This window comes from Hirundo rustica, chromosome 3, assembly GCF_015227805.2.
Source record: "Hirundo rustica isolate bHirRus1 chromosome 3, bHirRus1.pri.v3, whole genome shotgun sequence".
NCBI classification, from domain to species: Eukaryota; Metazoa; Chordata; class Aves; order Passeriformes; family Hirundinidae; genus Hirundo; species Hirundo rustica.
Window position 1 is genome coordinate 30,858,743 of NC_053452.1, and position 24,638 is coordinate 30,883,380.

Below are 24,638 nucleotides of genomic sequence, written 5' to 3' on the forward strand. Positions count from 1 at the left end.
TGCGGTCAAAGGCACAGGAGAGTGAAGCACTGGTGTGGGCATGTACATACATGCACACATACAAGCACAGTATTTATAAACCCACTGCTGTAACGGGTTTGTTTTTGTAATTAGCTGAAAATGATAACACAAGAGCTTTTCATCTGGCGTGAGCTTGGATTCCATCTGCTGCTAGAAAAGATTCTCTTGGAGAAATAGAGTTACAGTGTTTCTTCATGTACTTTCCATGGATTTCAAAATTTACAGAAGTATATGGTCATGCCAGTTATTGAAGAGATGTAGGTAAAGTTTCAGGTACATCTTGATACACATCCAGAAAAAGGCTGCAGAGCCAGACACACACTGGTAACACATCATATTGGCTAAATGACAAAACACCCAGGTGAGAAAAAAAGTGAAGCACAAGTGAAAAGAACAGGGAAGGGCAGTTGCAAAGACTGTCATTAGCCTTCCTGCTGCCCCTGGATATTGCATTATACACAACCTATGTGGCATAAAAGACAGTTCATCATTTGATGCTTCTTCTGCCCATCCACATTTCTCACCATGTCACATTTCTCAAAGGGAACAATGTCTGACAGCATGAAACTAAAAGTGATGCAGACAAAGAATTCAGAACTGCTTTTAATATCTGCTTCATTTCAAAAGTCAGAAGATGCACTGTGAATCAGTTCCATGCCACACTCCACCCCTTTCCCGCCCCAAAGGGGCAACTTGACAAGATGGCAAAAAGCAGCCCTGAGTATAAAACTAATTCTTCCCAATGAAGGCACTGAGAAGTGCACCCCTTCCTAAATAACAGCACTGCCAGATGGCCACCTTGGGTTTTTTTTCTTCTTATATGGAAATTTTACAATCCATGATCTCTTGATTATGAAAAAGGAGGAGCGGGGAATCTCAGCAGTACCTTATTTGGTCCCTAGAAAGCTAAAAATTCCTACCTCTTTTCCGCATTTCATGCTACAAAACACATCAACTTGATAAATACTTTTGCCAAATGCTCAGAAGATTATTTCACAGGTTTCAGGGTGTAGCAAAAAGAACAAAAGGGATTTCACCATTGCTTGTTTTACGGGCTGGGAAGGTCAATGCAGTATTTAAATGTGACAATTTAATGATGCGTTGGGTTACTATCATGTTTTTGAAAGCATAATTAAACTGGTAGAGTGCCTAAGAGTTTTTTTAAAGACTTCTTGTTCATTATTTTTACATTTAAGAAATAATACTCTCAACAATAGATTCAGATTAAAGAGAGATTGAAGCTTTCAAGGATTCTGATGAATCTGGCTAAGAAGAAAAGAATTTTGGAACTACATTTAATAAAAGGAAAAGCTCAGTCATCAATTGCCTCAGACACAAAAATGATAAATGTACATATGTGAAGATGAAAATAAATTAATTCTTTAGAGGATGCTTATTCACATGAGTATTGACAGGTCTGATGTAGTCTACCTGGGAGACTCAGGACTAGCCACACAGAGATATCTACTTCACTGAAAATATTCTTTGGGGAACACATTCCTGCATTAATTCCTTTCCATATCCACTTTCAGAGCCATTATATCTTATTTATTTTCCTTTGTATATTGTGCAAGTTAACATGTTTTGATCTTGCACAGGACATCTTGAGAGGTCTCCACTTATACAGATAAACTTGTCCCATGTGTAATGGAAAATGTGGCATTCCAAATGCTAAAGTAGAGACAGGCAAATAAATCAGACATAAAACCACACCTATCACTGATCTGTATAAAAAAACCTACAAAATCTCTTATTGAAAAAGAAAGCAAGTTACTATGTTACCAACACAGTCAGCCTTTGATATGAAACTGGGGTTTTAAGTTGCTGGTTGAGTTATATAAAGCAGAAAGAGGCTTTACAAAGAACAAGGCCAGATTCACCACAGCTGTGTGAGCACCAACAAGCCTTCATAACCTGCCCAGCACTTCATAACACTAGAAACATTCTAAGAGAAAAGACTTTGCAGTAGGCTTCATCAAGTAAACTATTACATATATACACACACCATAAATTAAAACCATAAACTATTATAAGATGTTCAAAGATTAACTAACATGAAGCTCTGTGAAAAAAAATGAAAAAAAAATTATATTAGAAACCAAGCTGAGAGTAATTTGTTGAGTAATCATGAGTCTTGCTCTGGCTAAACTCACTTAGCAAAGTTACTGTCATGTAAGCAAGTAGCAGACAAGTGCTCCAATGGCAGTCACGGACTTTATAGCCCTACCAACACGCTAAGTATAGACTGGCAGGTAAAAAGATTAGTGGTCTCTAATGAAAAAAGCTATCCAAGGAAGCTCCGTTTCTCTAGTTTAGCATAAATACAGGTGGAGGATCCCTTTACATTTTAACTATCACACGCATATGTCATATTAAGCTAGTGTTTTTGGGAACTCTGCAGGAGTTAATGATGACCTCAGCATCAGCCACAGACAGACTTACAGTGTTGACTCCCAGATACAAAGTAATTGAAAGCAAAACACTTGGGAACAAAATTAAACCAATACTAAAGTGAATTACCAAACAACACAGTAAAAATCGGATCTGGCACATCACACTATCTTCTCCATTTGTGAAGAAAATATTTTAATTTGAAATATAGACAAGTAGGAGAATTAAACTGAAACAACTACAGCTACCATATTAACCATGTCATGCAGACAAATAGTGGGGAGATGCAAGTTTTAGGAGCTTTGCTGGACATCTGAGATGGTGGAGGACACACTTTGAATGCATAAATTAGCCTCCTACAAAGGCAAGCATTTGCTAGGTTCAAAAGTGTCTCTCTCTGATAGCTCTATTATTTTCAATGAACTTGCAATCTGTTTGAAGGGAAATGAAGGAGATTCCTGAATAAGTTACTGAGGCAGTAATCAGACACCTGACTAATGCCTGCTAGTTCAGAGAGTAACTGATGAGGGAAATCTTTCCCCTGATCCAGGGCCATTCATACCTGGTTGCCTAATGAAGCATAAGGACTATAAAGAAATGGCTGCTTTCTTCTTGAAAAACTACTACCATGACAAGGATGCACCGCTGCACAAGTAAGTGTTTTACTGTCTCTTGCAGGTAAGAAAGTTGTCTTCTCTTCACATGCTCCACTGATTCAGCAGAGGTAGCAGAAATCTAAACTTTTCAATGAGGCATAATAATATGGTAGTCAGAATGACTGCGGTTCCATATGGTCATTCAGTTCTTTTAACCTGCTTTGCCCAGCATGTCTCACATTAAGGACTCAAAACCTGCAAATCTTTCCACTCCACTGCAAGTGATTTGTAATTAACGGGAATACAGTCAGACAAAAAGTCTTGTTCAAAGCAGAACCAAAGCCCCAGGTCACAACAGAAACATCAGTTTCTAACAGAGGTTGGATCAGAGGGGAAATTGACAGCTCTGGTCTTTCTCTACTCACAAGACAGCTGCATTAGTTAAAATAATAACTTCACTGCTTTTAAAGACTTTGATTTAAGTAATCCCAAATTCCTACTTCACAAAGAAGAATATTTTATATCACCCCGGGTGATAAGTAAGCAAGTATACACATACAAAGGTAAGAACTGATAATTGCTGCATTTTCTAACTCTTTGTTTATATGGGTGAAATATGGCACAATTGTCAGCCTCTTGTAGTGGTATTGAGATTCCTGTGAGGAAACCTGTATACCTGGACAAAACCCTTCCCCTTTCCCCAAACTACCTGACAATACGCCATTCAGTCATTAGCGTTTACAGGTCTTAGTCACTTGTAGACCTCTAACCTCTGCTGTACACCTGTACTGGACACAAAGGACATGCTCCCATGTCAGATGTCCTGTTCCAGCCTGCAGCTTGATCAACACTGAGTGACAGTTCTTCCTCATCTTCCACACCACTACTGAAGTAACATTTCTGTCAAGAGATTCCACACTTTCCCTCCCCATCTTGATCACCCAGGATTACTCCACAACACACTTCAGAAAAGATAACAAGGTCATAACCAGGCTCTAATATCTTTCCCTTTGTATTTCAGATCATCTCGTACAAAACAACTAAAAAAAAACCAACCAACCAACCAACCAAAAAAATCCTTAAGGGAATGAAAATTAAAAACACTGGATGCTACGTACTATAGCTTTTCGCTCGTGCGAACAAATGCTGGTTTAATGGTCTAAAACATCTCGCCCCAGGTCGATTTTCCCCTCGGATTTTTACTCGCTCCCCGCTTCAGGCTGACGCCGGGCGCAGCAACAGCGCCCTCTGTCCGCCACGCGGGGAACGGCACCTCCTGCCTCTGCCCTCCCAGGGCTGACGATGGATTTACTCAAACTCAAACAAATATATACAACATTTGTCCGGCAATACTCTGGCACGCAGGTTTACACTGACAGCACGGTTTTTTAAAGTTCCTTCTCATTGCTGTACAAATCCCAGTGCGTTTAAGACTTCCACACGAGGCTTGTGTTTACTCTGGAAAAGTAAATGACAAGTCATTTCAAGCCTTTTGAAAGCTGGGGCTTGTTTTGTTGGCTTTTTGTTGTTGTTGCTGTTGCTTGTTTGTTTTTTTAAAATCTTTAATGACGTCCTAAGGAAAAGTCAATTACAACTCTTACTAGCTTTCTGCCCCCCCACATACAAAATCACTTGCTGGTTTCTCCTTTCTCACTCCTGCATCAAAGCTTCTGTGTGGAAAGAGTATTTCAAAAATAGGAGCACAAACACTGACAAGTCGTCAAAGTTTTTACACTTTTATTTTGCCTCCATGTTTTCCCAGCTGCTCTGCTTAAAAGTTAAAATAAAATAAAATAAAATAAAATAAAATAAAATAAAATAAAATAAAATAAGCTTGCAAAGAACATTACAGATTAAGAGACTGGAAATCTGCAGCCCAAGGAAGAGGATGTGACTCTAGTTTGACTTACCAATTTTATCCAGATGTATATTTTCCTACTCGCTTTTTACAGCGGCTGAGCTCAGCGCTCAGGAACGTCCATCCCGCGTCAGGGAGCCAGGCAGAGCGCTGATCCCCACGCTGGATGCTGCCGAGCGAGCGGAGCCGGGGCGCCTGCTGCCGCTCCTGCTGCAGCGGCGGCTGCTGCTGCTGCTACGTGCGCTCTCTCGGACCCAGACCAGGAACTGCTTCCCATTCCCCAGCGCCGCTCCAGCGCCGCGGGCTGCGGGAGGCAGGGCCGGCCCCTGCTACCGTGCCGCGCTCTCTTAAAGGGCCCCGCGCCGGCCTGCCGGGAGCGCCCGGCCGCGGGAGCCGCCGGGGGGAGCCGGGGGGCTTCAGCGCCGCGATAACCATTGCCGGGAGGGAGAGGCGCTCTCCCGCATGCCGCGGGAACGGGAACGCCCCTCCGCTTCGCCGCTGCCCGGTCAAGGCTTTCAGGTGCGGCGGGGCGCAGCCTCGGCCCCCGTGGCGCTCCCCGCAAGGCGGCGGGGCAGGAGGCGGCGGGGCCCCGGGCCGGGGGCGCAGCGTCCGGCTGCGGCACGGAGCCCCGCGGGGAGCAGCGAGCCCTCCTGCCCCGGCGCCTACGCTGCGGCACGCTGCCCCCGAACCACGGTCTGCAGCGGCGCGGCGATGAGGGGTTTCCCCTGGTACCCACCTCAGTCTGACTTGTAGAGATTTTAGTCCCTGTAATGGAGAGGATATGATTTAGCTAAATAAAAAGCCCTCATTTCCTAGGTTTTCCTCTCCGTTCATTCTCCAGATAGCTCTAATCCAGTGTAAACTGCTGTTTCTACCGTGTTTGCTGGTTTCTGACCTCACTTTTAACTGTATCTGAATTTTAATAGCTGGATTAATGTGGGGGAGTTATCTGCCTCGTGTGTGTTGCTGTCTGCAGTGAAAGAAACCGCATCATCTGTTAAATACAAGCGCTGAAATTCAGAGACAGCAACACCATCTGCAAAATCTCTTTTTTTTTAACTCACAGAAATATATGGTTTGCTCTTTGTACGCATAAGACATTCGTTTTCATTGCAATAACTGAACTCCCATGATGACAATATCAATCAACACATATCACAAGGCAATATATATACACACACTAATATGTGTCTCTTTAATAACACATCCAGAGAAAGCAAGTTACAGGGGGAAAGTACTGTCTTCAAACTCACAGGCCAAACCAAACAAGAGGAGGCCAAGTCACCACTGTCCTGTCCTCCCTGCCTTCACTTAAACTGCTGCACAATCAACACAGAACAGGTACAAACTACTTGCAAGCCATGATGTCTTTCTTTCTGTTTCTTTGGTCCTGTGGAGAAGAACACGGGTGCAAACCGAAAACTGAATGCAGCCCTTTTAATGACAATGGCCAGTCACAAACAGCTCAGTAGGTACCCGCTGACTACTGGTATGTAGACCTTCTGCCCTGTAAGCAAAGTAGGCATTTGGCCACATGACTACAATACTCAGCACGACGAGCCTTGTATGAAACCACGGGGACCCGTCAGAGTTCCTCTAGTATCAACTGTCCTATGCTCTTCCCTTTCTCAGCGTAAAGCCTGATAAAGTTTTGTATTATTTACACATGTGAACTACATGGGATGCATGGTAGAAGAGATCTTTAAATACCATCAGCCCTCCCCTCTGTTCACACATTCCCATTGGTCTGTTAATCCTCACTTCCCACTCATATCTCCAGCTACCACTTTTTTCATCTCTTCCTCTAAGTCCTTACCCATTTATTCCCTTTTTCCCCGTTCTTCATGTCAGGTACTTCTGTAGCTGTTATCCACCTTTCGAGCTCATCTAACTGCCTTGGCCCCCCTCCTCACCTCTAACTTCACAGTTTCTCATTGGAACAGGAAAGAAGGCCTGAAAGGAGACCTGGGAATGATTAACCGATTCCTTCTCTTGCATGCCTCTCCTTTCTTCAGCAAAGATTCTGGAGCCAGAGTCCTGTATCCAGTCCTAGAAACTAACCTGCAGCAGCTGGCCAAGGCACAGGGGTTAGGCGTGCTCACCTAACCTATCTCCCTGCTCACAGTTCCATGCTGAACCATTTATTATGATGATAAAATGTAGCAAAGATAATTGGCCCTTGTCCATTAGTTAAAAGTTAACAAAACACCCATCGTTAAGACAAAGCTGGTCATCCATTTGGTGCCTTAGCTAAGGTTATTCTGATATGTTCAGAGCTGGCAGAGTCTGTCTGCAAGATGATAGGTTAAGGTGCTGCAGTGGATGGGAAACTGAATGGCAAAGATACCAATGATGGAGAGAAACTGGGGTCTGGGAGGATGCTAAAGTGACGCTCTGCTGCTCCACACACACATAACAAGAACATGCAAAACACCAGAAAGTGCCAGCAGAAAACAGGCTTCTGCCACTGGAATAATGATCTAATCACCATAAATGTTAAGATAAAAAAGGAATATCTGCATGTGTTGCTCCTTACTCTCCTCACAATCCCATGTGAAAGCTGGCCCCCTCTCACCACAGCATCTGGATGTTCCATTGACAGTGCATTGTCTCATGGCTGCAGCACAACTCCTGTTTTCTATTACTGGCTGTAAGAGAAATGTGTGGTATATTAAACAAGGACATAGAATTTGAATTCTGCTGCATGCTTCAATATTTAGACACCAGTAAATGAACCTAGATAATAACTGATTCTTTCTGTGACTGCTCAATTACAACAAGGCATATTAAACTCTGGTGTTACATAATTCAATACTTGCGTTTAGTTACAGCTTGGAATGGAAGATGACAGGGAAGCCAGTTTTTTATTATGAAGTACTGAACTGGAGATACCTCAAAGAAAACTGAAAAGTGTTGCAGTTTGCAAAAGTGTTTGATTCAGTGGCGCATTCCCCTTGCACAAGAAGTGACATTTAATATGAGGTATTTTGGTGTTTTAGCTTACAGGGGACAGAAAAATCTGCCAAAGGTGCCAAAAAGAAAAAGGTGTGTTTGTCTCTCTGAACAGTGTATCACATAATGTCTGCTTTGCAAGGCAGCACAAACATACCTGCAAAGGCAGCTCCTTCTGAACTTAGGAATAAAAATTTTAAAGAAATCACCTATTTTCACAAGAATTTTTAGGTTCTGAAGACCAAGGTCAAAACCAAAAACACTGTAGTATTGTTTGTGCATAAGGGCCCAGAATAGTAAGGAGTGAAAAGGGCAAAGGGACATACAAAATCAAATAATTTGCTGTTCAAAACAGTATTAAGACAGAAGCAAAAGCTTCTCTGAGATGTTGCTCCACCTCTGGAGATATGAAGTGTTTGTTAGTTCCCTCATCAAAACAAAAGGACACGGGTATATTAATCTAAGAACAAAAGTGTCCATTGTGAGAGGGGACCCAGTGCCAGGCTGCCTGCTCCATCTGACCGTGAGAGTAAACACCACGGCTCTGTGCACTTGGCAGTGTGCCTTGCCTGACACCACCACCCTGTGCAGCCACAGGGTCAGCAGCTCAGTCACGCCAGGGTACGGGACTAACAGGACTTTTCTACCCTCCCATAATTTCTGCATGTCCCCCAGCCTCTGAAATGCCACACAATGGTTTGAGCATCCCTCCTGTGTGAAATACAGAGTAGTATTACTACTATACACTGACGCTGGTTGTAATGTGGTGGTGGATCCATCACTGTTGTCACTTATCAATGAACCACACAAAATTCTGCCCCCTGTTGCTGAGGGGCTGAAGTGAGGCATGTATAGTCAATATAATAGAAATGCATTCATTTAGTTTATATAATTGTCTTAAAATTATTTTTACCTTTAGGCTGAATCCACACCATTGGATCTAAAGGCTGGATTTCACTCTCACTGACTGCCAGTTGAATAAGAACACTTCAATTCAGAAATACACATATATAGATATATGTTTATTTTTCAGATTAAAGTTTTTCAATCCTAACCCAACCAACATCTAAGTTGTTGATACATCATTTTGAGAACCTACCTTGAACTTTTAAAAAGTAAAAATCTGAACAAAGTTCATCTGAAATAACATTTTTTATTATTTAAAATTTATAACTCGTAATGCCACAAGTGGTTTTTTTTTGCACTCGATGAGCCGTAATGCATGTACACACTTGTGCATGCAGGTATGCATTTACACATGAGTATATTCATGCAGATGTTTAAGTGAAAGTGTGACAAAACTTATTGCTGGTAGGGTTAGCTTGCATCTGATTTATTGCTGTTGTCATTATTTTTCTGCAGCGTTCTTGACACTGTGGAAGAATACGGTTTTGTAAGTTGCTACTACAAATCCAGCACAAACATTTATTTTTGGTGAGTTTATTTTCTCAGTTAAGAAATGGTTAAGAATAAATAAATAAATTTATTTCTAGAAAGCAAACCTTATCAGATCTGTAAGAGTTGTGTTGTTAATGAAAGTTATGGCATTCAGTATGAAGATAATTTCTTGACAATGCCTGAAATCAATGAACTAGCTATCAAGCTACTTCTACCAATTTTTCTTAATTGAAAAGATTAGGTTTCCATTTCATAAAATGGCCCACACCACAAAATTTAGGTCAACTAAAACTGCATTCAAATCTGTACCCATCATAATAAGACATAAGATGTTGGTAGGGATCTTCCTTGAGGCAGCACATTTCAATTTTCACCCTTTTCCCTGTGCCCTGTGTTTTTCCTGTGTTGTTCACAGCTCCTCATCTTTTATTGGCTTCTCAAGCCCATTAAATACTTGCCCCTGTATTGGTTAAATTTAATGAGTGGTCTGGACAAGTTGTGTGCTGGCAGGGGAACATGCCAGCCTGGAAGAAAGAAAAAAATATCAGTATTTGCTGCATCTTGGATAACAGCTATGTAAAGAGGAAAGGCGTTTACTTTTCAAAAAGATGAAGCTCGGAGCTTTTGGAAAGTGAGTTGTCTTTACCTCAATTGGAAGTAAAAAGAAAAAAAAAAAAATGCAACTTCTACAGGGGTTGTTTCTTTTCTCTCTTTAGTTTTGCTTGGTATTTCTCAAACATCTTCAAAGTGAATCTCTGTTTTCAGATAACAGCCCAACTCAAACCCACATCCCTGAAGGCAAGAGAGACAGAATCAGTCACAATTAGATTAAATTTCCTGCCACTAAAACTCTTATCATCTGTAGGCAATTAAAGGCAGTTGCCAGTCCCTGACAACTGTAAGTACTTGTAGTCAGCAACTTTGTCATGGCTTCATTTTCTTCCCTTGAAGAAATTTGTGTTGTGTTCACACCTAACACCTTATGACCATTTTGAACTTCTTCATGATACTTTGCACAGACCAGAGCTTTAGAAAAACAGCTGCTCGTCTCAATTTCATTTAGCAAACTAGAGGGCCCTGATTAGTAAAATGGAATCTTCCTCCGCCTTCCCCATAATTTTTGAATGCTTCCTTCTATTCTGTATATATATTCCCATGTCCCAGAGGAATAATTTTTATTTTAAAAATCTCTGTTCTACAAAATGGCCACCTTACAGACAGATGCAGTGTGCAGACAGGTGATCTGTATCACAAATATTATTAGGCATATCTTGTCTAAATTTACTAAATATGTGAACTAAGGCAGCTGGCATGAGCTTGTCCCTAGGCAGCTGTTACAATAATGGTCTGCTTAACGACATTTTTCAGTGGTTTTCATTGGAAGGATTATTTTGCCTTTTTGAAAAAGAATCCAAGCTGATGGAGCTGCACTGCAACAAAACTTCCACTGATAGTAATTTGAAAATTAGTTTGGTTTCTGAATGTTCAGGGGTTGTTTTTCTGTATATTCCACTGATATATGCACATGGACTTGTTTAGCTGCAAAGAGTGGGGGTGCTTGGGGGCCTTTTAAGTTTTGGAAGTGATTAGGGAATACCTGATGTTGTATTGGCCATCATTTAATTAGCAATGATCTAGATCAACATGTCTTGTTCCAATCAAGAAAAGGGCATTAATAGAGTCGGGTGTAAAGTCAGTCTCCAGCTCTGAAGACAGAGATCTCAGTGACTCCCAGGAAAACCAAAGAGGTATCTATCAAAGGAACAGAGAAATGGAAAGGCTATTTCCACTTCTTATTCTGACACAGGATCTAGGCCAGATCCTTTACTCTGGTTGACTGCTGGTTGATACAAACCCAAAGTGAAACAGTAATGTCAGATTTTAAACTGCCCTTGTAACTCTGTGGTCTGTAATCTGACAGAGGTATGTTAAGACCCTAGTGCCAATAGAACAGCCTTGGGATTTTTTAAATGTTACTTGGCTACTACTGGATCCTGAAACAGCTGCTCAGCAGGCAGGGAACTCTAGGTAAATATCCTCCTTTTTGCAGAATTGGTGACTGAGCTGTCCCACTGCTCCTATTCTACCAAGGAAACTCACTTCCTTTGAAAATTATTTCAATACAGCCAGTTCTATGCGCTTTTAAGTGCTTTGTAGCATCTCAGTGGAAAAAAAAAAAATAACTGGAGCAAAAAGTCCTGGCTCTATCAGTAATGAGGCACAGGGAACAACATTTGCTTACTGTGTATTCTTTGCAGAAGACCTAGAAGAATTAGTTTCAGTTGGTATGTCTTGCTGAACTCTGATTATTCATATTCTTGGAAGTCTACATGCAAACTAATCAGCAGCACTGATCCCCTAGTAAGAAGCAGAAATCAATTAGGAATGCAGTTGACCTTATCATAGCAATGAATTGCAAATGACATTTAATTTCAGTATTTGATAGCTAAGCTCTTTATTCTGGCTGTGGGGGCTTTGGTATTTTAGTTTAGTTTGGGTTTGGGTTTTTTGTTTGTTTTGCTATGGGGTTTTTTGCCTTCCCTCTATTACACCACTCTTAACCTGCCCTGATTTTTCTTAGACATAAGTTTCATCACATGAAATCTGTCCCATTTTGTGACACACACTTTCCCGAAGGAAACTTGACCTTCTTTACAGGAATTCCTCTATGCTTAGGAGTCCTGGAAATGGGACAATGTTCCTACGGAAAGGTGGCTCCTTACTTCTAGGCAAAGGATGCTGACTTGCATTCTTGGAAATTTGCTTGACTGTGAGAGTGAGGGCAGGAGAGAAGAAAACCGTCTTTGTTGTACTTGGCAAGATGGTCCATTTTACAGGGAGTGCAGAGCACCCATACTCCAGTGAGGTGCTAAATAGTATGTTCATGATTACCAGAAGGCAGAGTTGCTCTGGAGACAAAAATACATTGCTTTCTCTGTGAAGGAGTTGAGTGAAGAGGGGCACACCCAGGTTCTGCAAGCTTTAATTCCATCCTGGCAGTCTGAGCCAGCGGGAAACTTGGTGCATGCCAGGAGAGCAGCACAAATTTAACTAGGTAGTGGCCCTGTTTCTATGCAAGATGTTCATGCACAGAGACTTGGCCCCTCAAACCATTGTTTGCTCCTGGACCGCTGCACATGCCAGAGAAGAAACTGGTCACCTAGAGGGATGTAGCTAATCAGGAATGAATTAGTCAGTTTTTCAAAAGACTTCAAAGATGCAAAACAATAGTGTTTAAAATTATGGAGAGTAAATCTGTACCTTTTGAATACGTAACCACACACATATAGAAAACTGGAACTGTGAGGCAAACAAATTTTGTTTCCCATGACAAAATCTGAATTTAGCACTGAGGAAGAGGAAGGAAGGAAGGAAGGAAGGAAGGAAGGAAGGAAGGAAGGAAGGAAGGAAGGAAGGAAGGAAGGAAGGAAGGAAGGAAGGAAGGAAGGAAGGAAGGAAGAAGGAAGGAAGGAAAGAAGGAAGGAAGGAAGGAAGGAAGGAAGGAAGGAAGGAAGGAAGGAAGGAAGGAAGGAAGGAAGGAAGGAAGGAGGAAGGAAGGAAGGAAGGAAGGAAGGAAGGAAGGAAGGAAGGAAGGAAGGAAGGAAGGAAGGAAGGAAGGAAGGAAGGAAGGAAGGAAGGAAGGAAGGAAGGAAGGAAGGAAGGAAGGAAGGAAGGAAGGAAGGAAGGAAGGAAGGAAGGAAGGAAGGAAGGAAGGAAGGTAAAATCAAGAACATCATTAAACTATCATTTCCAATTAATCTATTTACTAACTTACAAGAAAATCCTCCAGTTTAGACTAAAATTATAATCAAAACCAAGTTAATATGTTGGCCCTCAGACAGAGTAATGGTATGACTAATATTTGTAGTACAGCCTAGATACAAGTTCTGATCTGCTGAAATGGTGATGGGGTAAAGTCACAGATGGGTTTGGAGGTTGCAATTTTTATGCCATTAGGATATGTGCTGCTTCTAAGCACATCTTGTATTTCCATTATTGGGGCTGATGAGGCCCTGTTTGCTGTAACTTTGTTCTAAAGTTGAAAAACAATCTTACCACCTTGCAGCATGCAGAAGGTTCCTCTTGGCCGGCGAATGTAGGTAACATCATACATGTTTAAGAAAACAAAATGATAGCTAGAATTATTTCCCCTGGTATTCTATTCCTCTCTCATCCCTATATGCAAATTGGAACTAACCTGGATGATCTGTGTAGTTTCTGACTCGCTCTTCTCTCTCTCTCTGTAGGTCTCTGTTCAGTTCAGGTCCTCACTGTGGAGGAAGAGCCCCTCTACAGATGAATTAGTGCAGCTGCTTTGACTGCAGAGATGGTTGTCTGGAGAAACAATTGCGAATAAATAGGTCTTTTTAGCTTTCTCATAATATAAAAGGCATCTCCAATGTTTTTTCACTTTCAAATGAAACTACAGAAGAAATATGTACAGACGTTCCTATATGGTCCCTTTTAATTTCAATGTGAGGCTAGCCTTCTTCACTGAGGCACGCTGCAGTGCTCTAAATCAAATCTGATATGAATATCTCACATGTACCACTATATCTTCAACACTGATTGCATCTGCACTGCAGACAAATTGTTGATTTGTTACTCTATACATTAACTTTGAGTATAGGGATCATAAGTGATCATTGATAAAGAAAAAGAAACATCTATTTTTCTGCACAGTGTGATTAACATACAAAAGATAGTTTTCAGATGGTACAGAACTATTGCCTTTGTCTTCTTTCTATCAGATGCTCTAGACAGATGATTTCCAGGATTTATAAGGAAATCTGTTTTGAATTATTTGCTTTTATCATTCAGCTAATTTTCTTGTTGTTGGGTTTTTTCATTATTTTTTATTAAAGCCAAATGAGTGTGCTCCAGGACATTCCACAAATGCTGCTGAACTGTCACTTTAGGAAATACCATTAAGGCGACCTTTTCCTTGTTTGCTTCCCGTGGTATTTAACTAAACTGCTTCAAGAGAAACATCATTAGAATTGTCAATTTCTCCATGTGTGCCTAAAGGTTATTCATAGAAACTGTAGTCTTTGGGGGATAACAGAAAAGTGGAGCTTTGTTTTTTCCTCATTAACCCCATGAAGTAACAGTATCAACTTTAACACAGGTCTATCAACATCAGTCAAATTCAGGCCTCTTTCTCTCTCCCTCTCCTCCCCACCCCTCTGTAAGTATTTGATACTGGTGAAAGACACCACATTAGAATCACAAGAGAGTGAAGTCCTCTACCCAACCTCAAACTGCATATAGCACAGGAAGCAATTCCACCACTCTTCACCCCCCCAAAAACCTTCCACCACAATTCCTGATTTTTGTTCTGGCGTAATTTATTTTAAGAAGGTGTGGGAACAGTACATCCCAAATAGTACTTGGACCCAAACAGTAAGTTCCAGCTATGGTCACAATTCTTGAGCTGCTTTGACTCGGGCATGAGAAAAAAAATATAAGTATCACAGAGTGCAGAACACCATTAAGGCTGGATGAGACCTCTGCCCGTCATCTCCTCCAGACCTTGTGCTCAAAGAGGGGTCAGCTAAGGAAGGTTGCCTGGAGCCCCATCCAGTCAGGTTATTATATCTTCACATATGGAGCCTCCATAATGTTGTTTAGCAATTTATTTCAGTGTTTTGATCACATACACATTAAAATATTTTTCTTATGTTTAAATGCAATTTCTTACGTTTCATTTTGTGCTGATCAGCTCTCATCCTGAGCACCACAGAGAAGTGTTTGGGTCCTTCTTCTTTACTCCCCACATCACAAGTATTCATATATATTGATAAGCAGTCCCAGATCTGTCAGTCTCTCCTCATGTGTCAGATATGCCAGTCCTTTAACCATATTTGCAGCCCTTTATTGCACTCTATCCATCTTTCTTGCCCTGCAGAACCCCAGAACTGGACACAACACTTCAGATGTGTCCCACCAATGTTGATCAGAGAGGGAACATCATTTGTTTTGACTTGCTGGCAGTTTTTCTTAATACTGTCCAAGGCTGTTTTCTGCCACAGTGGTATAGACTCAAGTTCAAACTGTGGCTGACCAGAACTCTGGGTCCTTTTGAACAAGGCTGTTTTCCAACTGAGTTGCCCCAGCCTCTACTAATGCATGAGGCCTTTCCTCCTCAGGAAAAGGACTTGTATTTCCCTTTGTTGAATTCCATGGGATTCCTATTTAGATGCCTCCAAACAGCAGTATAACCATCTGCTCTATTGTTTTTTTTCCCAGTTTTCTGTTGTCAGCAAACTTGCTTAAGGTACAGTCAGTCCCATCATCCAGGCCATTAATGAAGATGTTAAACGGTTTTGTATCCCAGAACTAAACCTGGGATAATCTATTTGTGTGGCCTGCAGCTGATCTGTTTGCTGCTGACCACAACCTTTCTAGCCCAGCAGCTCATTTAGCTACTAACCCATCACTGATCACTTATCTAGCTCACAGTTCATCACTTTGTCAATAAAGACATTATATAAAAGTGTCAAAAGCCTTACTAAAGTCAAGATAAACAGCATCTACCACTCTCTCCCTATCTCATCGTAGAAGGCTATTGGGATGGTCAGGAATGATTTCTCCTTATGGATTTGTGCTGAGTACTTCTGGTCATATGATTGTCCAACATATGCTTGGAATTGGTTTCTAGGATGATGTATTCCTTCGCCTTTCTAGGAATTGAGATGAGGCTCCCCACCCTGTCCAGACAACCTTTCTTGTCCCTCTTGAAGATAAAAATAACAACTGTTTTCTTCCGGTCCTCAGGAATCTCCCCCAGTGGCTATAACTTTTCAAACCTAATCAGAGTGGCTTCATATTGACATTAAACAGCTCCCTCAGTGTTTATGGGTGGTTCCCATTTGGTTCCCCAGGGACTTACTTGTTTATTTGTACAGTTAAGTTAAATATTCCCTAACCCAATTCTCATTAGTCAAGGGTGAGTCTTCCTTACTCCATACGTTGTAGCTGACAGGTCTGACAGGCATAGGATTCCTCAAGGTGAGTACTTCCAGTGAAGATCACAGTGAAGAAGACTTGAGCATCTCATCCTTTCTTGTGTCCTTTGCCACCAGGTTCCCTAGACTATTCAACAGTGGGTCTATTTTTTCCCTCTTCTTTCTTTTGCAATCAATCTCCCTTTAGATACCCTTTTTGTTTTCCTGTATGTCCCTTAGCAGAATCAAGTCCAGGTTAGTCTTGGTTTTCCTTATCCCATCCCCACATATTCAGATAGTGGTTCTATATTTCTTCCAAGTCAGCTGACCATACTCCCACCTCTTGCAAACTTCCTTTTATGTTTAGAAGCTCTTTGCTTGCCTATGTGTGCTTCATGACACCTTTGTTTCATTCCCTGCTCATCACAATGAACTTGAGTTAAAAGAGGAAATCCTTGAAAATCACTGGACTTTTATGGACCACTCTTCTTGTCAGGGCCATGACTTATGTGATTCTTTCAAGGAGGCCCCTGATCAGGCCACAGTCTGCTCTCCTGAATTCTAAGGTTGTGATTCTGTTTTTTGTATTGCTCCCTTCTCTCAGGATCGTAAATCTACTATCCCATTGTGACTGCAGACAAAGCTACCCTTAATTTTCACAACCCCAGTCCATTCTTCCTTGTTTGTAAATGCCAGGTTCAATAGAGTGACTCTTCAGCTCAACCATTATCTGTGTTAGGAAGCTATCATCACTCCAAAAACCTCCTGGATTTCTTGTACTCTGCAGTATTGCTCTTCCAGAAGACATTGAGGTGGTCGTGAGCCCCCTCCAGTTGCCTGAAGAAGGTTTTCTTTACTCATTCTTTTGATCTATAACAGACATCCACCAAAGCATTGCTCTGGCTTATTTCCCACAAACTCTCAATTGACTTGTGGTCCATCACCACGATGTGGTAGTGCCAAACAGATGCTATAACTGGAGAACCATTTCACAGCAACGTCATGCTCCTCCTCTGCTGCAGTTTTCCTTCCTGTGTTTTTCGGGAACACTCAGAAATTCAAATATCTGGGAGACGTAATGCCCATTCAAATCAATACCACAGCTCAGGGTCAATTTAAATCATTTTCCCTGTATACCACAATTCCTCCCCAGTTTGCTGGTGTTGAAATTTCTTTCTTAGTCTCCAGTCTTGCTGCTTGGGACTTCACCACACTAACACGTGGTAGACTTGTACCTCTACTGATGCCTTGGACTGTCTAAAACTACCTTCTGAGAAAGAAGTTTCAACAAAATCTTTTCACTTGATTAGTGTACAGAAACCCTCACCTGATCCTGATTACCCTAGGGCTCTCTACTAAAAGTTATCTCCATTCATGTCCTTGTTACCACTTCATGATTCAGTCTGTCCTTATATTCCCTGAAGAGCTATCCTTAGTCATGCAATTCACATGGCATTACATCTTCTCATCCCTGAGTCTAAAAGTGTGGTAGCTTGTCCTACAACATTTGCAATTGTAACATTTTTTTTCATTCTGATGAAAAATTGGATTTGAATAGGTGAACAAATCTTTGTTCAGCCACACGTAATAACACTAATTTTACTTATCAAACAGGCCTGCTTCTTTTAATAGTATTATTTTTGGTGTGGGCATTGTTTGATTCTGTATTCATATCTACATCTATCAGTGCCACAGCATCTCACTATGCAATGAAGTGACCCTTGTCTCCACCTTTCTAACACACTGTGTAAAACAACTAGGATGTAGTATCTGACAAGAAGCAACACTCATACTTCTGTGTAATGCTCATTCATCTCAAAGGAAGTTCCTGCCCCAGCTGACACTAAGGCAGTGAATGCATGGAATTCTAAGAAATATTGCCTGGCAAGCTTTCTAGATGCAGTCCTAAGTGGATTTCTTAAAAGAGTTGGCAGAGATGGATCAGGGAAAGAGAGATTTAATGCCAAATTTCTTTACTTAATGCAAATATCAACCCCCCTGAGTAATAATTTGACATTCTTCAGCAAAGACACACTCTACTTTTGAAATATTTACCATTCCTTTATTTTTTTTATAACCTTAAGAAAATTTGGGAAGAATGTGAACTGTTTTGGTTTTTGTCTTCCTATAATGGCAGAGATTTATTTATAGCCAGGAACTGCAGGACAGTTCTCACGTGGCTGCTGAAAATTAAAACAGCATGTAGAGTTTTGGTTTGTTTTGATTTTATGCCTTTGCCGCTACGATCTCTCCCTGCGTTCCCTAAACCCTTGTTATTGTAACCAGAGCCACATTTTGCATCGCTGCAATTGCAGGGTTATGTAAATTCCAAAGGCTTTAAAGGAAAGGGCCTGCAGATTCTACTCTGGGACACAGGGAAGTTGACACAGATATGCCCAACATCAAGGGAGAGATGAAGGTATTCATAAATTGTCAAGAGACAGGAAACCTAAGTCTCAGCATCAGCCTGAAGTTTTCTAAACCTTTAGAACTTACTGGTTTCATGTAAATTGATTGCCTTCTAATTTTCAGTGTTGTGCTTTGCTAGGGCCAGGAAAATTTCTTTCAATCACTTCTGAAAAATTCATATGTTCTCTCTCACTTTTCACCACTGTGTACTGGTTTACCCAGAAGAGCCAACAAAAGAAAGCTCTACAGGTACGGATATTTTCAGATCCAAGGAAATGTATTTTTACAATGATGATGAAAATGTGCATATTGAAATACTTGACTTTAGTCATGATTATTTTTATATTAAAAAGAAAATAACAATGAAAGAGAAAACCCATACTCATAAAAGTTGTTAAGAGTGTGCACCTGATCCCTGGCAAGCAGTCTTCATGGCACTTAGGATGGGAAGAAGTACGATACATGTTGCACATCTGTGCCCTTCTGAGTAACCAAGTTGTAATGCTGACATTACCTGTGCATTTCTGTGTGGGCATGGGCAAGCCAATTCATGTCTCTGACTCTGTATTCTCTAAAAGAGGGATAATGATGCCTGACTCAGACTCAGCGTTAAAAGGTTCTGCATAAGCTCATCTTAGTCCCCAGTGTTTAGACAACTCAGCTAAATGAGAAAAATATTCAGCCCACTTCTCCAGACTTGCTTCTATTTAAATTCTATATCACCATTAGATAAATCATGTTTAGACCTCAGACAGAAAACTAGATTACATTGTTCCCAAAGTACGTGGATGTTTTGCTCAGCGTGCTGCACCCCAGTCACTGGAGTGTGCTAATGAGAGCTCATGGACTTTGTGGAAAGGTGCAGTCAGAACTCCCTAGGCAATTCAGCTGACACTATAAGGAAGAATGAGGTTGTGTTGCCACTCCAACATGATGATTTCTATAGCTATATAGAAAAACAAATTTATAGCTAATTTTCTAGTAAACATTAAACTTACTGCTGTGGATATGAAAAAAAAAAAAAAAAAAAAAAAAAAAAAAAAAAAAAAAACAAAACAAAACCATCAGGCCTTACTGCATTGTTCACACACATCTTTGGTGCAAAGTCAGTCGTGGTAAGTGAGATAGAAGATGAAGCGGTGGCTCACACTTTGCAACCAGGTAGGTCAAGCCAACACATAAGGAGCATTCCAAGGAACTCCCAAAGTGTGATATTTCAAAAACAATCATTACAGTTGAAAAGATGCTTTCAAATAGTGTACAAAAGTTCTCACTCACCTGGTAGTTACTATCAATGCACAGGTGGCAATAGCTATTATCATTATAAATGTGTAGCTGTTTAAATCTGATCATGAAAGACAAGACCCCCTTCTTAAGGTGCAGCTACACAAGAGCCCTGCACAGCTCAGAAGTTTCTACTGGTCTGGCATGTGTGTTTATTTATTTGGAGCCAGGAACTGCCTTGTGGAGCTCTGATCCTGACCATCACTGTGACCCTGGGCAAATCACTGAATGCCTCTGCATCCACAACTTCTTTTGAAGTCAACTGGTGATGTGTACGCTCACCAGTTTTGAGGAAAAAACCCAGCCCTACTGCAAAAGCCAAAATCTGTTAGAGATGAGGTGTTTTGAGTCGCACCATGAATTATATAAATTTTTAACACAAAAACTGAAGTATCAACAGATAAGAAATAATTTTGTAAATGTCATGTAATTGTAGAAGCCAACTCCCAGACACAGAGCAGTGGAGTACAAGAGGCCATCTATATTAACAAATTTTGGAAGAGAACAGTTTGTTCACAATCAGTATTGAGTCAGAAACAAGCAACCATAAGACAAAAAGAAACTGGAAATCAAAATCAGCTATATTAGGCTGTGTCCCATTCTTAGTGTATCTAATCACAAGTATCTGAGAACTACCTGTATTGCTGAACCAAATAAAGTACTGACCAAAATTGTTACTTTATTTTATAAATTATGCTTTCTGATAGTCTAAACTGTTGCATTTTTTCCTCACTGATTGCTAGTTTAGTGCTCAATAGCACTGTGGAGCACAGACAAGAAACTCTGATATCCTATAACATAAAATTCACCAGATTTTGTTCTTAGACCTGATTCAAAATTGCTACATGCCTCTAAGTGATCAGCACTGCTTTATATACCTTTCAGTATTTCATCAAAGTATTAAGCAATATGGACTTTGCTTAGCTTTTGAGACTTGTGAATCTGTAGCCTGTAATTATTGGCCAAACCAGCATCATAGCTCTTACCTACAACACAACTCATCAGTTTCCTTGAGTTGACAAAGCCCTTCCTCACCCTCCATGCTTGCATACTCAACAGATATTACTTGGTTCAGCACAATTAGAAAAGCAGGCAGAACAAGGAACCACTTAGTCACTTCTGACACATTTTACAGCAGAGAACATTCAGTAGCTGACATATGTCAAACAAGGCAAAAAAAAAGTCATAAAATACTGATAAACATAACCACACAAACTTCTGACAGACCCATCAGAAAGACCACTTAAAGAAGAAGACTAAAAAAATCCTTGTACGGATACCAAACAACAGTAAGAAAATAATAGGCCTCTGTTGGCCCAGTGGTTCAGTGTGGTGAGGTTTAATAAGGCCCATCTTAGATCCTTAGTGCTATGATATTCCTCTGCTGCACAAAGAAATGAGGACAAAAAGAATGAACAATGGTAAACACATGTGTAGAAGCCACATAGTAAAAAAAAAAAAAAAGGCAAACCAAGCCTATCAACAACAAAAACCCTTCCATAAACAAGAGTAGAATAAAAGTAAAATTAGAACAGTTCAGTTGGAAGGCACCTACAATAATCAGTACAGTTGCCTGATTGCTTTAATGCTCTCTAAGGGTGCAACACAGGTGAGCTTCAAAAGGCAGACTTGTGTTGTCCTCTGGACCTGCTGCAATCAGCTGCACCCAAAAATATCTGGAGGGAAAAAGACACCTGACACAGGCATGGTAAAAATGACCCAAACTAAGAAGCAGCAACTCCGAGGGTGTGGGAAAGTCTGCAAACAAATCACTGGGTGTGTCAGATACACAGACGCTGGTATAATGCGGTGATTACTGTGTCTCAGTGAGTATGTTAAAGCAAGCTTGGTGTTTTAAGAGCCAGGCACAATGACCGCTGAACAAACTCCAGTCTGGCTGCATTTTCCTAGGCGCAGTACAACATTTGCTGTGACCCTAAAGCTTCATGGTATGTTCAGAGATAACTGCAGCCTGGAGCTACTAAACAAATCCAGCATGGCATCTAATTCTACATGGAGATTTCCTAGACTAAATATCACAGAACTAGGAAAACTGCTTCTGTGACACCCATGACTGAATTTCTCCGTGAGCTTCACAGAGGCTACAGGGCCCATTATTTCCCACCCTGATAGCATCACAAGATGCAGCACGTATGATCCACATCAAATGGCAAAAATCAGGTCTAGAAACAGGTCTCCAAAGTGTTGGTGAGAAGCTTTAAAATTCCAAATGCAACAAACATAGGAACCTAGAGACCTCATGGATTTAAGTTCACACAGTCTGTACAGAAAACCTAAGAAGTAAAATGTATAGTCTGCCCAGCCTTGGTTGTCCCATTGCAAGCAAGCAAACAAAGAGATAACACGCTGAAAAGCACATACCCCAGGTTAATGGCAGTGGTCAGCCAACAGAAGCAAGCCCAAGATTCACAATGAAAAAATTCCTAATGGAAGTCAAAGAGTTTTTCCCATTTCTCTGGAGATATTGTCCCTCCAGTCTGGCACCAAACTGTCCAGCTCCCTCTAGCTTCTTTGTGAATTAGGTTTATTCCTGAAGGAGTTCAAGAATCCCAAGAGATCATGACTAAAAAAGGCTCAAAGAAAAAATAAAAGTTGCCTATCTCTCTCCTTCACTGTGTAACCACTTAGCACTGAGTACCCAGAACTGAAGACAGTGTTCCCAGTGTTGTTTCAGCCTAGCTCAGAGACATGTTTCCTCAGCAGGCTATTTGGATCAAAGACTCCAGGCAACATCCCTCAAAGAAAAGACAAGGCAAAACACAGAGGGCACTTTTTCGCCATCTGCTTCCATTTTAATTTGCTGCACTCCCACATGTCACCAGAGTCTGTAGGATGGTCAGTTGGATTCTGGGTCATGTGCATTCATGGCAGCATAAGACTACAAGGTCATCACATCCTGTTTCCTACAATCATAGACAACTGTGTAATAGACACATAATCCAGCAGTCTCCACAGCACATTTATTCCAAAACTATCACACATTAACATAAGCTTTTTCAAGTAACCAATGAGAAACAGTTAGATACGTTTTCCAGTTTGAAGTGAGGTGGCGATTTTCATTCTTAGTTTAAAGCAGCTGACAATGATGAATTAGATATTTTATTGTACAGAGGTATAATATCATCTACCTGACCTCTGTTAACTGATTCTAGAGATCATAAAATTTAGTCCTCTCATGGATAAAAATACAAAAAGCTAGAGATAATATTTTATTTATGGTGAAATTGGAAAAAAACCCCAAAATATTGATATACATGTAATCTGAATCGTACATTGACATGTCTTGCAGAAATAATTCCAGTAATTAAAAAGCTGATTCTCAAATCTAATGACGCTGCAATCTTATATTGACTTTGAAAAAAGTACGGTGATACCATATGAAAATGTTACTACATTACCATAGGTCAACTGTAATTTGTATTTACAGTATTCCCTTAGATAAGGCTCCCATTCCACAGTAGCTTAGCTACACTAACAGATGCGTAAATGGGAAAGGGTAGGGGCCCGTGGAGGTGTCCCAATAGATGCGAACATATTAAACATCACCACTGAAAGTAAGCAGGGGATGAGACAGTGAGGAAACATTTGCTAAATTTTGCCTCTGATTAAACAGAAAATGTGTCATGAAGGGCACAGTAAGGCATTTATAGTGTAACACATGTCCCCCAGCAGGTACACGAAGCTATTCTGGATAAGTCCAGACACAGCTGGAAAACAATTCATGGGTCCCCCAAGGAAAATTTCAGAAGTTTTCAGTCAGAAAACGCATCTGTTTTTCTCCCTATAACTTAGTAATGGTGAGTGCCAAAGACTTTGTAACATTCACACAGACTGCCTGAATCCTGCTGATGATGAAAGGCTAAGGTCAAGCTTTGTACTTCTGGCATTGGCAACACATTTCAGGGCCTCTACAACAGAGTGAGAGGGATTCACTCGTTGGGACGCCTGACCCACAGGGCAGTAAAAGTATGAAACAAGCAATGAGGGCAAGTTCATATCTCAGTAGGGCACAGTTGGAAGACAGTTCATATTGGCAGGGCCCTAACATGGTTATTACTCTATCCCTGCATAATAGTGCAGGAGGATGCTGACACATCAGAGCGCAAGCGAGAACAAAACCAACTGTCTCTCTGTGCACTCAGCTGTTAGAAACAGTTTAATTGGTTCCCGCTGTATACACGGCTGCAAAAGTAGCAAAGGACTGAAGTCCCCTCATGTTTGGTCAAGATCTTGCTTTCTTTCATCTGTTGAGCAGATGCTGATGGGGGTCACCTGCCTGGAGGGGGTCAGGATTCTGCCAAAGGGATTTTAGGAGGGTACTCACAGTCCAGGCATCCCAACTTAATCGTCAGTGACTCAGTAAGAAAACCAAGATTGTCTGCACTAGTGGATGGGTCCTTTCCTAAAGTTTGTAAGGAAGAATGATATCCTGGCAAATCTTCTCTACAGATCTATGCTGCTTTATCTAACAAATAAACCCATTCCACCTGGTAGGGAAATTCTATTACAACCAATTATCAGCAGTACCTAAGTGTCTCACTCTCAGTACAGGCAAAAACCTAAATTAAGTGTGGAGGGCAGGAAGAACTAGAGATTGTAGGTAAAGGCTCTGGGATGATAGGAGGAAGGGAGTAAAAATGGAGAGAACTACCCACTCTGCAATAGGGTGACATTCTTGCATTCTGGGGGAAGTATGATTTTGGTGAATATATGGCTTGTCTACAGACAGGAGACTAGATTAAGATTATGTTATAATATTTT

The 24,638-nt window shown here is 40.9% G+C and overlaps 1 protein-coding gene across 2 annotated transcripts in view; it reads right to left on the bottom strand.

The window, feature by feature from the left end:
- Positions 1 to 24,638, bottom strand: part of DAAM2 (dishevelled associated activator of morphogenesis 2) — a 197,814-nt gene that overhangs the window by 166,018 nt on the left and 7,158 nt on the right. Inside the window, exon 2 of one of the 2 annotated variants that reach the window (XM_040058620.2) lies at positions 13,415 to 13,551. Coding sequence is in view for 1 of the 2 variants with exons in the window: in XM_040058617.2 (XP_039914551.1) it covers positions 13,273 to 13,285 (13 nt within the window). In the remaining variant the exon portion in view is untranslated. Of the gene's footprint in view, positions 1 to 13,272; positions 13,297 to 13,414; positions 13,552 to 24,638 lie in introns of those variants that run through there. The other variant, XM_040058617.2, reaches the window with a different exon arrangement.